Source organism: Eleutherodactylus coqui, chromosome 10, assembly GCF_035609145.1.
Source record: "Eleutherodactylus coqui strain aEleCoq1 chromosome 10, aEleCoq1.hap1, whole genome shotgun sequence".
Taxonomy (NCBI): Eukaryota; Metazoa; Chordata; class Amphibia; order Anura; family Eleutherodactylidae; genus Eleutherodactylus; species Eleutherodactylus coqui.
In genome coordinates this window covers 6,840,320-6,855,705 of record NC_089846.1, presented here as the reverse complement: position 1 = coordinate 6,855,705, position 15,386 = coordinate 6,840,320, and the positions used below count along the sequence as shown (strand labels likewise).

Genomic DNA, 15,386 nt, shown 5'->3' with positions numbered 1-15,386 from the left:
ACTGTCCTGATGAAGCGGTGACCCCCCCCCCCCCCCCCCCCCGACGGGGTCGATCACTAGGTCTAGCGTGGGCTCCTAATGGCGGTGGGGGGAATCACTAGGACTAGCGCGGGCTCCTAACGGGGAGGGGGGGGGGGGAATTCACTGTAACTATTGGAGCTCCTAAAAGGCGGGGGGAGGATCACTATTACTATTGGGGCTCCTAAGGGGGGGATTACTGTTACTACTGGGGCTACTAACGGGGAGAAGGGGTCACTATTAGGCCTCTCTCACACAAAATTAACGCTACAAAACGCATGTATGTGAAGCTGATGGTTTCCAATGGCAGCATGGAGGCTTGGAGCCCCCCAAGTTGTAGTGTAAAAAACAGGTGCTGTACAGTAACCGAATGAGGCAAAATAAAAAAGTTGTCATAATGTAATGTAGCAGAATTGTGAATGCAGCTCTGGTTGTGACTGGAGTGGGCTCTAGTAGGGCAGAACATTAATCCAGTCACAGCAGACGTTTGCTGACCTTAGCTCCACCCCTTACAAGCACTAAGATAAAAGCTGCAATCCGATTGGTGGCTATGTGTAACCCCCTCAGCCGTGTGATATAATTTATAGCGGTCTCTCTCCTCCCCCCAGTATGTGAATGGAGGCTGCCTGGAGGAGCTGTTGGCCTGTAAAGAAGTCCACCTGAGTTGGAAAGAGAAGGTTGACCTGTCATGTGACATCAGTCGGGGAATGGTCTATCTGCACTCCAAAAATATCTATCATCGTGACCTGAACTCTAAGGTAACGTTACACATGTAGATTTAAAAGGCCATATTATAACTCAATCCCCATAACCTGTTCTAGCTGTGTGTCAGTCTTCACTGTTGTTTTGGAGTTCTATGCACAGAGCTAGCTTTGCTTTACACAGGTAGCCGCTTCATTGCCTTTTCTGTTTTTAATAGAACTGTCTCATAAGAGTCACCCCACGAGGCCGAGAGGCACTTGTGACTGACTTTGGTCTGGCCCGGGAAGTAGTGGAGCTGCCACTGAAGAATGGAGAACGGAAATTGTCTCTTGTGGGTTCTGCCTTCTGGATGGCACCAGAAATGTTACGAGGAGAACCATACGACCGCAAGGTATGTTACTCATCAACGATCAGATCGTTGGTGATGGGCTGAATGGTCTCGAATACTGTAGAGATCCTATCTGCACAGTCTCAGGCTCGTGAATACTGCCCTCTACATTATGTCCAAGTATAGAACTACTATAATTCTGCCCTCTATGTACAAGAATATAACTACTATAATACTGCTCCAATGTACAAGAATATAACTACTATAATACTGTCCCCTATGTACAAGAATACAACTGCTATAATACTGCCCCTTATGTACAAGAATATAACTACTATAATACTGCTCCAATGTACAAGAATATAACTACTATAATACTGCCCCCTATGTACAAGAATATAACTACTATAATACTGCCCCCTATGAACAAGAATATAACTACTATAATACTGCCACCTATGAACAAGAATATAACTACTATAATACTGCCCCCCTGTGTACAAGAATATAACTACTATAATACTGCCCCCTATGTACAAGAATATAACTACTATAATACTGCCTCCTATGTACAAGAATATAACTACTATAATACTGCCTCCTATGTACAAGAATATAACTACTATAATACTGCTCCTATGTACAAGAATATAACTACTATAATACTTCCCCCTATGTACAAGAATATAACCACTATAATACTTCCCCCTATGTACAAGAATATAACCACTATAATACTGCCCCCTATGTACACGAATATAACTACTATAATACTGCCCCCTATATACAAGAATATAACTACTATAATACTGCCCCCTATGTACAAGAATATAACTACTATAATACTGCCCCCTATGTACAAGAATATAACTACTATAATACTGCCCCCTATGAACAAGAATATAACTACTATAATACTGCCCTCTATGTACAAGAATATAACTACTATAATACTGCCCCCTATGTACAAGAATATAACTACTATAATACTGCCTCCTATGTACAAGAATAAAACTACTATAATACTGCCCTCTATGTACAAGAATATAACTACTATAATACTGCCCTCTATGTACAAGAATATAACTACTATAATACTGCTCCGATGTACAAGAATATAACTACTATAATACTGCCCCCTATGTACAAGAATATAACTACTATAATACTGCCCTCTATGTACAAGAATATAACTACTATAATACTGCCCTCTATGTACAAGAATATAACTACTATAATACTGCTCCCTATGTACAAGAATATAACTACTATAATACTGCCTCCTATGTACAAGAATATAACTACTATAATACTGCCCCCTATGTACAAGAATATAACTACTATAATACTGCCCCCTATGTACAAGAATACATCTACTATAATACTGCCCCTATGTACAAGAATAAAACTACTATAATACTGCTCCCCTATGTACAAGAATATAACTACTATAATACTGCCCCCTCTGTACAAGAATATAACTACTATAATACTGCTCCCCATGTACAAGAATATAACTGCTATAATACTGCCTCCTATGTACAAGAATATAACTAGTATAATACTGCCCCCGATGTACAAGAATATAACTACTATAATACTGCCCCCTATGTACAAGAATATAACTACTATAATACTGCGCCTATGTACAAGAATATAACTACTATAATACTGCCTCCTATGTTCAAGAATATAACTGGTATAATACTGCCCCCTATGTACAAGAATATAACCACTATAATACTGCCCCCTATGTACAAGAATATAACTACTATAATACTGCCCCCTATGTACAAGAATATAACTACTATAATACTGCCCGCTATGTACAAGAATATAACTACTATAATACTTCCCCCTATGTACAAGAATATAACTACTATAATACTGCCCCCTATGTACAAGAATATAACTACTATAATACTGCCCCCTATGTACAAGAATATAACTACTATAATACTGCCCCCTATGTACAAGAATATAACTACTATAATACTGCCCCCTATGTACAAGGATATAACTACTATAATATTGTCCCTATGTACAAGAATATAACTACTATAATACTGCCCCCTATGTACAAGGATATAACTACTATAATACTGCCCCCTATGTACAAGGATATAACTACTATAATACTGCCCCCTATGTACAAGGATATAACTACTATAATACTGCCCCCTATGTACAAGGATATAACTACTATAATACTGCCCCCTATGTACAAGGATATAACTACTATAATACTGCCCCCTATGTACAAGAATATAACTACTATAATACTGCCCCTATGTACAAGAATATAACTACTATAATACTGCCCCCTATGTACAAGAATATAACTACTATAATACTGCCCCCTATGTACAAGAATATAACTACTATAATACTGCTCCCTCTGTACAGGAATATAACTACTATAATACTGCCTCCTATGTACAAGAATATAACTACTATAATACTGCCTCCTATGTACAAGAATATAACTACTATAATACTGCCTCCGATGTACAAGAATATAACTACTATAATACTGCTCCGATGTACAAGAATATAACTACTATAATACTGCCCCCTATGTACAAGAATATAACTACTATAATACTGCCCTCTATGTACAAGAATATAACTACTATAATACTGCCCTCTATGTACAAGAATATAACTACTATAATACTGCTCCCTATGTACAAGAATATAACTACTATAATACTGCCTCCTATGTACAAGAATATAACTACTATAATACTGCCCCCTATGTACAAGAATATAACTACTATAATACTGCCCCCTATGTACAAGAATACATCTACTATAATACTGCCCCTATGTACAAGAATAAAACTACTATAATACAGCCCCCTCTGTACAAGAATATAACTACTATAATACTGCTCCCCATGTACAAGAATATAACTGCTATAATACTGCCTCCTATGTACAAGAATATAACTAGTATAATACTGCCCCCGATGTACAAGAATATAACTACTATAATACTGCCCCCTATGTACAAGAATATAACTACTATAATACTGTGCCTATGTACAAGAATATAACTACTATAATACTGCCTCCTATGTTCAAGAATATAACTGGTATAATACTGCTCCCTATGTACAAGAATATAACTACTATAATACTGCCCCCTATGTACAAGAATATAACTACTATAATAATGCTCCCTATGTACAAGAATATGGCTACTATAATACTGCTCCCTATGTACAAGAATATAACTACTATAATACTGCCCCCTATGTACAAGAATATAACTACTATAATACTGCCCCCTATATACAAGAATATAACTACTATAATACTGCTCCTATGTACAAGAATATAACTACTATAATACTGCCTCCTATGTACAAGAATATAACTACTATAATACTGCCTCCTATGTACAAGAATATAACTACTATAATACTGCTCCCTATGTACAAGAATATAACTACTATAATACTGCCCCCTATGTACAAGAATATAACTACTATAATACTGCCCCCTATGTACAAGAATATGACTACTATAATACTGCCCCCTATGTACAAGAATATAACTACTATAATACTGCTCCCTATTACAAGAATATAACTACTATAATACTGCCCCCTATGTACAAGAATATGACTACTATAATACTGCCCCCTATGTACAAGAATATAACTACTATAATACTGCCCCCTATGTACAAGAATATAACTACTATAATACTGCCTCCTATGTACAAGAATATGACTACTATAATACTGCCCCCTATGTACAAGAATATAACTACTATAATACTGCTCCTATGTACAAGAATATAACTACTATAATACTGCCTCCTATGTACAAGAATATAACTACTATAATACTGCCTCCTATGTACAAGAATATAACTACTATAATACTGCCCCCTATGTACAAGAATATAACTACTATAATACTGCCCCCTATTACAAGAATATAACTACTATAATACTGCCCCCTATGTACAAGAATATAACTACTCTAATACTGCCCCTATGTACAAGAATATAACTACTATAATACTGCCCCTATGTACAAGAATATAACTACTATAATACTGCCCCCTATGTACAAGAATATAACTACTATAATACTGCTCCCTATGTACAAGAATATAACTACTATAATACTGCCTCCTATGTACAAGAATATAACTACTATAATACTGCCTCCTATGTACAAGAATATAACTACTATAATACTGCTCCCTATGTACAAGAATATAACTACTATAATACTGCCTCCTATGTACAAGAATATAACTACTATAATACTGCCCCCTATGTACAAGAATATAACTACTATAATACTGCCTCCTATGTACAAGAATATAACTACTATAATACTGCCCCTATGTACAAGAATATAACCACTATAATACTGCCTCCTATGTACAAGAATATAACTACTATAATACTGCCTCTTATGGATCTGCTGTGATATTTTCTCCTCACTTTCAGGTTGATGTCTTCTCCTTTGGAATTGTACTCTGTGAAATACTTGGTCGAATTCCTGCCGACCCTGAAATTTTGCCCAGAACAGGGGTATGTAGGATTATCCGCTGAGATCAGGGCTGTAGTACGCTAGCAGGCCGTACTGCACCTCCCCGGTATAACATCTCCTCTTACTGTTCCTCCATCTTTAGGACTTTGGTCTTGATGTGGTTGCGTTTCAAGCGTTGGTGAGGGATTGCCCCCCTTCGGTGCTGGATGTTGCTGCCGGTTGCTGTCGGGTAGGTATCTCCCCCCTCTCTCTGCGTTGTTCTGCATGGGAGGGCTGGTAGTGGTACATGTGGCTTACGTTACCCCGTGGTCATGATGGCGCATTTGCCTTGGCCTGGGGTGGCTGTGCATGGTGCCTAGAGGGAATGCCATAAAGTAACACTGCTGTAATGACTGATGCACAGGGGGTGGAGCATGGCACATTTCATGGGTGGTCTCGGAATCCCTGTGTCATGCTCCGCCCCCTCAGCCCTACACTAGGTATAACCCCAGATGTATCACATGCGGAGTTAAAAACTGCCTGGAGTAATAGCACTACTACCCCCACTTTTCTCCTTTTTCCATGGTGCAAAAACAAGCCTTAAAGGGATATTCTATTTAAGCCCTTCACACCCCAGGGTGTACAGTTAAGTCGGGGTTGTGCGTGTTTATATGGATCAGGACAATTTACTGATCCCGCTCGATGTACAGCAGGTGACTGCTATATTTGACAGCTGACACCGACCCACAACAGCCGTATAAATGCTGACAGCGGCATTTAAATGCCCTGATTGGTGTTCAGGGGTCTCAAACGGCCTCCCACAATGACATCACAGTGGTGTTCGGTAGTCATGGCAGCTTGGGGGCTTCTGAAGGCCCCCAGAGCTGCCATGGGGGATTGACTATCCAGCTATGCCTGTGGCGTGTCTGCCTGTCACAGCGCAGTATAACGTAATACTGTGGTACTGCATCATACTGTATGAGCGATCAAATGATTACAAGTTCATAAACTTCATATAGTGGGGGGGGGGGAAACAAAAATGGGGTTGAAGGCGTTCATTCCCGCTACAGGATAGATGTCTTATCACGGGGGAATCCGGCTGCTAGGACCACCAGTGATCCCAAAACTGGCACCTGTGACTGTCCCATGTGAACGGTCCCCTGGTGCACACTCTCCATAATCTTCATCCGTCCCATAGACGTGTTGGTCACAGATGTGCCCTCCCACACCAGTCATGTGGGACGTTCTGGGGGGCCTGTCTTGGGATCGCAGTGGTCGGACCCCCAGCGATCAGACATCTATCCTCTTTCCTGTGAATATCGGATAAATGTCTTTAACCCCTTCCTGCCCCAGGATGTAAATGTACGTCTTGGCTGGAAAGGAGTTCCCGTGAATGGAAGTACCCTTACGCCCTCTGGATGGCGCAGGCTCAGAAGCGCAGTCTGTGCCAACCGCAGGGGGAGCCAGCTGGGACTGACAGCTGACCACCTCCTGCAACCACAGGTTACAGCAAGAACACCAATCCCTTCTGTTAACCCGTTATATGCCGCGATCCATGATTGTAGCATGTAAAGGGTTCTCCGAGGTGAGGGAGCTTCCTCTGTGACGTCGTCAGCCCTCTGCCATGTAATCATAGAAGGTCGATGGGTTGCCATGACAACCGAACGCCACACAATGGTGTGATCACTATGTTTAGAGATAATGCGTTGCAGTATAGAAGTACTGCAGTGTATTATGAGGATGATCACAGTTTTAAGTCCCCTACAGGGACATAAGATGTAAAAAAAAAACACCTAAGAAGTGGTTAAAAAAAATAAGACCTTTTACCCGTGTTTTGGGATTGTCACATCCGTAATGACTCGTACAATTAACTGCACAGCAAACACTATGAAAAAAATAAGGTAAAAACGTAGCCAGAATGCTTTTTTTTTTTTGTCGTTTTGCTTCGTCGTACGAACCCCAAAGATAATACCAATAAAAACTACAGATCGTCTCGTAAAAACACAAGCCCTTCCAGCGCTCTGTCCACGGAACAATAAAGTTCTGGGACTTTGAATGCAGAGATGCAAAAAAAATTATATATTTTTTAAACTTAAATTTTTTTCTTCTTGCTGAAGTGGAAAAACCTAAAAAATATTCATAACGGTATTGTACCAAAAAAACTTCAGCTGGTCATTTATGCTGAAATGTAAATAAAACAAAACCCAGAATTGATGGTTTTTCTTTAATAAAAGTTCTGCCACACATTCTATGCATTCAAAATGGCACCAATAAAAACTACAGTTCACTGCGCAAAACACAACCCCCATCCGGCCGTGTCAACGGATATGCAAATTGATGTGTCCATAGGACCAAAGTAGGCCACGTCGCTAAGGGGTTAATGTGAAGACCCCTTTAAGTGATGACTTTTTGCTCTGCCCACTGCTGCTGTGCTACATATAATGCTGCGCAGGCACAGTCCCTCAGGGTCCAATCCAAGCTTCCCTGGAAAGAAGCGCTGAGGCAGCTGTGGGTAGACGGCTGTTTCCAGGGGTGAGTGGTCTGCAGCTTCCTCTTTGGGTTCTATGCTGGGATTTGACTTTGTTTCAGCGCTCGTTGGCTGTAGGATCTCTGCTTGTTGTCAGTGAGTTGGAGACACCCCCGCACCTGACACACTGTGACGCTCCCGCACCTGACACACTGTGACGCCCCCGCACCTGACACACTGTGACGCCCCCGCACCTGACACACTGTGACGCCCCCGCACCTGACACACTGTGACGCCCCCGCACCTGACACACTGTGACGCCCCCGCACCTGACACACTGTGACGCCCCCGCACCTGACACACTGTGACGCCCCCGCACCTGACACACTGTGACGCCCCCGCACCTGTATGTTATAGGATTTTCTCTCTTCCAGCTGGAAGCGTTTAAGCGACCGTCATTCTGCGAGATTCTGGATAAACTGGAGGACGTGGCGGAATCGCTGGAGCCCCCGACAGACCTGCCGGACTCCTGAGGACCCCGCGTGCGGGATGTATATAATTGTACAGTCGGACTTCAGGACGATATAAATAATTCCGCCACAGATGTATTTATTGAGCCGTTTTGTATGTTGGAAGAAAAAACAACTTTGTTGAAGATTCCCGGCTGCGCGGTCACATGACCCGGTGATGGCGGACATCAGAGTCGGAGGAGGAGTAACTATAAATAATAAATGCTGTCTTATAACTCGCATGAATTCTGAATGTGACGTTGGGGGGCGATTATTACCCCGGATGGCGGGTAGCAGCGGTCGCCCAGGGCTGGGTTGCACCACTGTCACACTGGCAATATTGACCCTTCTTGGCACTTTCCTAGTCCTTGTAGGAATGGAGGGCAGTAAGAGTCCCTTATTGCCGCCATCACATTGACTATAAGAGGACGTGGCTACTTTGTGTTGCCCCCTATACCCCTCTGTGGTACGTTCCACCTTATATCAGTGCCTTAATTCCATCTTGTAAGAACATATCAGGAATGGGGGGGGGGGGGGGATTTTATAATTGTGCCATGTCCTTTGCTGCCCTTTATAGGCATCCTGAAAGGAAGTCTGCCACCTGAATGTGGCCCGGTAACCCAACCTACTGTTCTGTACGCGCCGTCATAAGGAGCGCAGCGTCACCTTTATCTTACACCAAAGTATCCACCATGTGAGAAAATTGTGCGAAAAGTTTCTCCCGCTCCATATGCTAATGAGCCCGGTCCGTCCGATGGGCGGTCCACCTCTGCCTGCAGTCCGACTCTCTTCCAGACTCCTCTACTAAACACCGCCCACTTTCTTGTTGAGCGATGTCTCTGGCTCCTCCCGCTGGAGTCGTCATGTGTTCCACCTCCAGTGCGCCTGTGCAGCACTGGGCGTAACTCCTTCTCAAGCCTGGCTGATGTCACGCGCATGCGCTGTCGGTGCGGTGCAAGTGCATTGGAGGTGGAGTACATGACGTCTCCAGCAGGAAGAGGTGACGGTTTTTAGTAGAAAAGGCTGAGAGAGACGCACCGCTGGCAGAGGCGGCCCGGGAGGGTCCGGGGCTCATTAGCATACGGCATGCGAGAAACTTACTGGCCAATATCTTTGCATAGAAGACACTTTGGCAAAAAATAACGTGAACGCTGGGCTCCTAATGACGGCGCACACAGAACAGTGTGTTGGGTGACAGGATTCCTGGAGGGAGTCTAACACCAGAATTAAAGGGGTTGTCCAATTGAACCAAAGGACAGGTTATCAATAGCTGATTAGTGCAGGTCCCGGGTCATAGACCTCCACTGGTTTACTAATTAGCAGGTTGGTGCTCTCACTAAGCTGAGGAAGTATAAAGCTCCGTTCCCACTGCAGTGGCCAGGCTTGGTATTGCAGGCTAAGTTCCCACTAGAGTACATGAGTGTTATACTAAGCCTGGCCACTGCAGTGGGAACGGAGCTGTCTGCTTCCTGCAGAAATCAGTTTGGTGTACTGGATCAGAGAACAGCTGATCAGCGTGGGTCCGGCGGACCCCCGCCGATCTGCTATTGATGGCCTATCTAAGGACAGGCCATCAATAGTTGACAACTTGCTTTAAGGGATTTAACCCGTGTATTATCTTTGTTTTTCCTGCTCTTTTATGTCCATACCTTGTTTTCTTCTGATGTTGGGGCTGTAGCCCATTAAAGCTGGTTCATGAGGCCAATGTGAGGTCCCGCTGTCCTGTGATTTTTATTTTTTTTTCCTTGCAGGTGTAATAACTGTATCTACCACTAAGTGGCGCTAGAACTTCATTAGAACCAGGGACAAGCAGACCAGAGCAAACAGAGGTCCTTGTCAGGAGACCACCTGCTGCGGTAGTGAAGCCCCCTCCCAGTCCGTACGCTGAATTTATGTATAATGAAAACGTTAGCAGCTTCCTAACAGCGAGGCGGGGCACGGCGGGATTATGGCTGCAGCAGGACAACAATGTTAGGGCTCGTTCACACCGGCGGATTTGGGGTCCGTATTACCCGCATATTATTTATGTGCTAGAAGACACGTAAAAGATGCTGTACATACAGATGCAACGCATATAGACGCTGCGTATTTTAGGGACCAACATGCCCGTGTGAATGAGTTGTAAACGAACCCCATTCAATCACAGTAGAAGAAATCCGGAAAAGAGTCAGCGTACGTTTAGATGACGGAGTCCAACGCAGGATTCAGCCTTTATATCTGTAAATAATCGCCGGCGGCTCCACATGTGGATTTAGCCCTTTTCAATGGGCAGATCTGTGCACGGAATTCCTGACCGATCCTGTGTGAACCCGCGCTAAGACGTTACATGTAACCATCCTGTTTCTCCGCATGTGGATTTCAAATACTTGCATGAAAAAACAATCCACATTGTATGGACTGCGGCTTGAATCTCCACTAAATGTGGGTCGGCTGCGGAATCGATGTGGGTTCTGCAGTGAATTCTGTGTCAAAAATCTGCTGTGTGAACAAAGTCATGTTTCACTTTTCAAATCTGCAGCGCGCTCGGTCGCAGAAAACAACAGTATTGTGCAGCGGATTCCATTCAGTCAATCACTGCCATCAATAGGGCTTCAACTGCGTTAGTTTGATTAACCAGACCCCAATACTGCGGAAACCTATTTTACAAGCCACTAGAGATGAGCGAGCACGCTCTTCTTGAGTAACTGCATTCTCGTCCGAGCAGGCTCGGGGGGGGGGGGGGGATGGAGAGAGCTCTCTCTCCCCCCTGCTACCCTCCGCCGCTCTCCACTCACCCCTGCCTTCCCCCAAGCATGCGCGGACAAGAATGCAGTTACTCGAGAAGAGCGATGCTTGCTCGAGTAACTGCCTTACCGAGCGTGCTCGCCCATCTCTATAAGCCACGCCTCTAACATGAGATTAGGTCTATGCAAACCAACGCAAACTACAAAACAGCTACCTTTGGTAACTGTATGTAGTCCGTCTAAGTAGTCTAGCCCCCAGGGAACAGCGCGGAGGCACTTTGGCAGCTTTGCCTGGGTTTGTCGGGGACAAGCCATGCATCCCTGCGCAAACCTGGTCACAGCATTTTTGAACCCTGGAGCCATCCAAGCAGTAGTCACTACACCGCACACTACCTTCTTTGACTTCTGAGTTGGTCCATGGCTCAAAGGTGACATCATAGAGTAGAGCGTTTGGGGGAGGCACAGGTGTGTACCCTTCCTCCCCTCTCAGGTGCCACTCCTCCTTTTCACCCCTTGGGACTAGTTCCTGCAAAAGGGACAACAAAGAGACATCCAAACCTGATTCAGTTGCAACCATAGGCATGTCTGATATATTCAGGGGGAGTAGGGCTACTGCATCCGCCCTTCGATTCCCTAGGACCTCCGGAGTGACTTCCTTGGTGTGAGCCTGGACCTTGAAGACGGCTACCTGTTTAGGAAGAGCTAAAGCATTGTACAACAGAGACATTACTTCTGCCTTCTAGATTGGTTTACTTGATGATCCAACAAAATTTCTACTGCACAACAAGGGTGCAAAATCGTGTGCGATTCCAAAAGTGTACATCTAATTAGTGCAGAAATGGAAGGTCTTACTTTCAGCCAGTCCACACACTGAGGCAAGCACCATCAACTCTGCCTCTTGAGCAGGCTTCCCAGGGAGAAAGTGGTTTTTCTAGAATTACCTTGACTATTTATTTTGCCCATTTTCATGGTACCTTGAGCTATCAATGAAAAACTCAAAATCTGCATTAGCAATGGGGGTTCAACAACATTTTCAAGATGCCCTGTTGCCAGACAATTATTTGCTTGAAATTCAATGTCATGATTTGCCCTGCTGCCCTACAGCTCCCATTCTCCCCCACCGCCTCCCTTTCCAAATTCAGCAAGAAGCTGGATTTAGAACTATTGTGATGTGAGGGTGCTAGCAGGGCGGTCTGATACTTGCTGAATCTGATGGCTGAAGGGTTTTTAGTTTGTGCTCCATGCAATATTTTCATGACCACATGAGGGACCGTGACAGTAAGGGGGCCCACCACAACTTTGGAAGCTGTGCAAAAACTTGTTGCAAATAGGAGAAATAATTGTCATTATAATGTGCAACTGTAACAACTGTGCAAATTCATTTAGGGCCTCCTGCCATTTGGGGTATATTCAATTACTACTTGTATTGCTGTAAGCATGTCTGCCCTAATATGTTGACTGACATAAGTCTACCCACATTGGACATGTGATATCCTTTAAGGACAGCGCTTTGACATATGGTTCCGTTAATAGGTTGTAAGCCTGCGTGGTGCACGACACGTATCATGTGGCCTGGGAACCTGGATAGGATTTTTTTAGTGCAAGAGTAGTGCTAAGCAGCCACCCCCTCCATATCAGGAAGAGGTGTGAGTGGCTGTTCATGAGTGCCTTTATATGTGCGGTGGCTCCTCCAATTAGCAGTCTGGCTGCCTCCATGTTGAGGGATGTGGGGTTCATGCCTGCCCTCTGCTATCAGTAAGTATATGGCCGCTTTCTGCACTCCACCATGTGACAATCCTATATACTTCAAACAATCACATAACTTACATTTACACAAATAACAAGAATATGGCGATAAGTTCTTGAGAACAATTAAAGATCTTACCTAATTTGTGCGGGAGCCAACTAGAGGGAGGACCATTCTAGACATATTATTAACTAACAAACCAGACAGAATCATGGGACATTTGGGAAATAGCAACCACAATATAATTAATTTCCAGTTGTCATTCAATAGAAAGCCTGATCAGGGAGCGACAAATAAACAAAACTTTATTAAAGCAAACTTTGATCAGCTTAGAATTACTCTTGGTGACGTTAAATGGGACAATGTCCTCAAAAATAACAGTACAGGCAACAAATGGGAGAAGTTCAAAAACATCCTAAATACCTCATGTGAGAAGTTCATACCCTACAAAATAAAAGAACTATGAATAAAAGGAAACCAATGTGGCTCAACAAGATTGTAAGGGGGGCAATAAGTGAAAATTACTAAAACAAGGCAGTGAAAAAGCACTGAAAACATACAGGGAAATAAACAAAATATGTAAGGTAGAGAGACTGATTGCCAAAGAGAGCAAAAATAACCCTAAACTATTTTTCAATTATATAAACAGTAAAAGGATTTGCACTGAGAGCGCTGGCCTTTTAACAAATAACGAAGGAGAAACCATAGAAGACGATGGGGGAAAGGCAAATCTATTAAATCGTTTTTTCTTAAGTATATTCACGAGAGAAATAGAAATGTCACACGAGATGCAGGGGGATAAAATGAAGCCCCACTAAATATCACCTGCCTAATCTAGGAGGAGGTGTAAAGTCTGCTAAAAAAGATTAAAATCGACAAATCACCGGGCCAAGATGAAATACACCCAAGGGTTCTAAGGGAACAAAGAGATGTGATAGACTGCTATTTCTTATATTTAGGGACTCTATTGAAACCGGGGTTGTACCACTGGATTGGCGCATTTCCAATGTGGTTCCAATATACAAAGAGAGGTCAAGAAGAGAGCCTGGTAACTACAGGCTGGTAAGTCTCACTTTAATCATTGGAAACCTATTTGAGGGGCTTCTGAGAGATGCCATCCTGGAATACCTCAAGGAAAACACCAGTATAACGCCTCCTCAGCATAGGTTCGTGAGGGGTCAATCATGTCAGACCAATTTGATCAGCTTCTACGATAAAGTAAGTTCTAAGCTGGACCTGGGAGAGTCTATTGATCTCGTATATTTGGATTTCTCTAAAGAATTTGACACCGTGCCGTATAATAGGTTGACCTATAAAATGAGGCAGCTCTGACTGGGCAAAAACGTGTGTATCTGGGTAAAGAACTGGCTCAGAGATAGAAAGCAGAGGGTGGTAACAAATGGTTCATACTCTGATTGGGCCGCCGTTGCTAGTGGGGGGCCACAGGGTTCAGTATTAGGCCCCATTCTATTCAATATATTTATCAATGTCCTGATAGAGGGACTGCATAGTAAAATATTGATATTTGCAGATGATACAAAATTATGCATGATCGATACAAGAGCAAGGGGCAAGCCATCTGCACTCTGCACCCTACCCAAGTCAGTCATATAGGCAGACCCTAGTAACATTTCTGTAGCAGAAGTAGAGGCAGAACCCTGTAACATTTCTGTAGCAAACATATAGGCAGACCCCGGTAACATTACTGTAGTAGAAGTATAGGCAGACCCCTGTAACATTTTTGTAGCGGCAGTATAGGCAGACCCCTGTAACATTTTTGTAGCGGCAGTATAGGCAGACCCCAGTACCATTTCTGTAGTAGAAGTATACCATATACAATAGAGTTGTCAGCAGCACTTCTTATGCCCAAACAGGGCTGGACAGGAATCCTGCAACGCCCAATATAGTTTGGATCCAAAGCAGACCAAAAGTACAAACAGTCCAACAAATAGAGGTAAAGGCAGCAGTAGCGGTGCAAATAAGGAAATCCTTTTATTTCTCCCAACACAAACAGACGACGTTTCGGCTCAGTGAGCCTTTGTCAAGTGTACAAAATACTTCAACAATACACTATATGTAGGTCTATTGTTGAAGTATTTTGTACACTTGACAAAGGCTCACTGAGCCGAAAAGTGGTCTGTTTGTGTTGGAGGAATAAAAGGATTTCCTTATTTGCACCGCTACTGCTGCCTTCACCTCTATTTGTAGTAGAAGTATAGGCAGACCCCAGTAACACTTCTGTAGTAACAGTATAGGCAGACCCCAGTAACCTTTCTGTAGCAGAAGTATAGGCAGACCCCTGTAACATTTCTGTAGCAGCAGTATAGGCAGACCCCAGTACCCTTTCTGTAGTAGAAGTATAGGCAGACCCATGTAACATTTCTGTAGCAGCAGT

At 43.3% G+C, this 15,386-nt stretch overlaps 1 protein-coding gene across 4 annotated transcripts in view; it reads left to right on the top strand.

The window, feature by feature from the left end:
* The window catches only part of LOC136579986 (dual specificity testis-specific protein kinase 1-like), a 53,948-nt gene extending 43,717 nt beyond the window's left edge, over positions 1-10,231 (top strand). For all 4 annotated transcript variants that reach the window (XM_066580124.1, XM_066580123.1, XM_066580122.1 and 1 more), the window contains exons 5-9: positions 627-776; positions 938-1,111; positions 5,524-5,607; positions 5,709-5,795; positions 8,447-10,231. In XM_066580124.1, the coding sequence (XP_066436221.1) occupies positions 627-776; positions 938-1,111; positions 5,524-5,607; positions 5,709-5,795; positions 8,447-8,545 (594 nt within the window). In that variant the 3' untranslated portion in view covers positions 8,546-10,231. The remainder of the gene's footprint in view (positions 1-626; positions 777-937; positions 1,112-5,523; positions 5,608-5,708; positions 5,796-8,446) is intronic.
* The last annotated feature ends 5,155 nt before the right edge of the window (positions 10,232-15,386 follow it).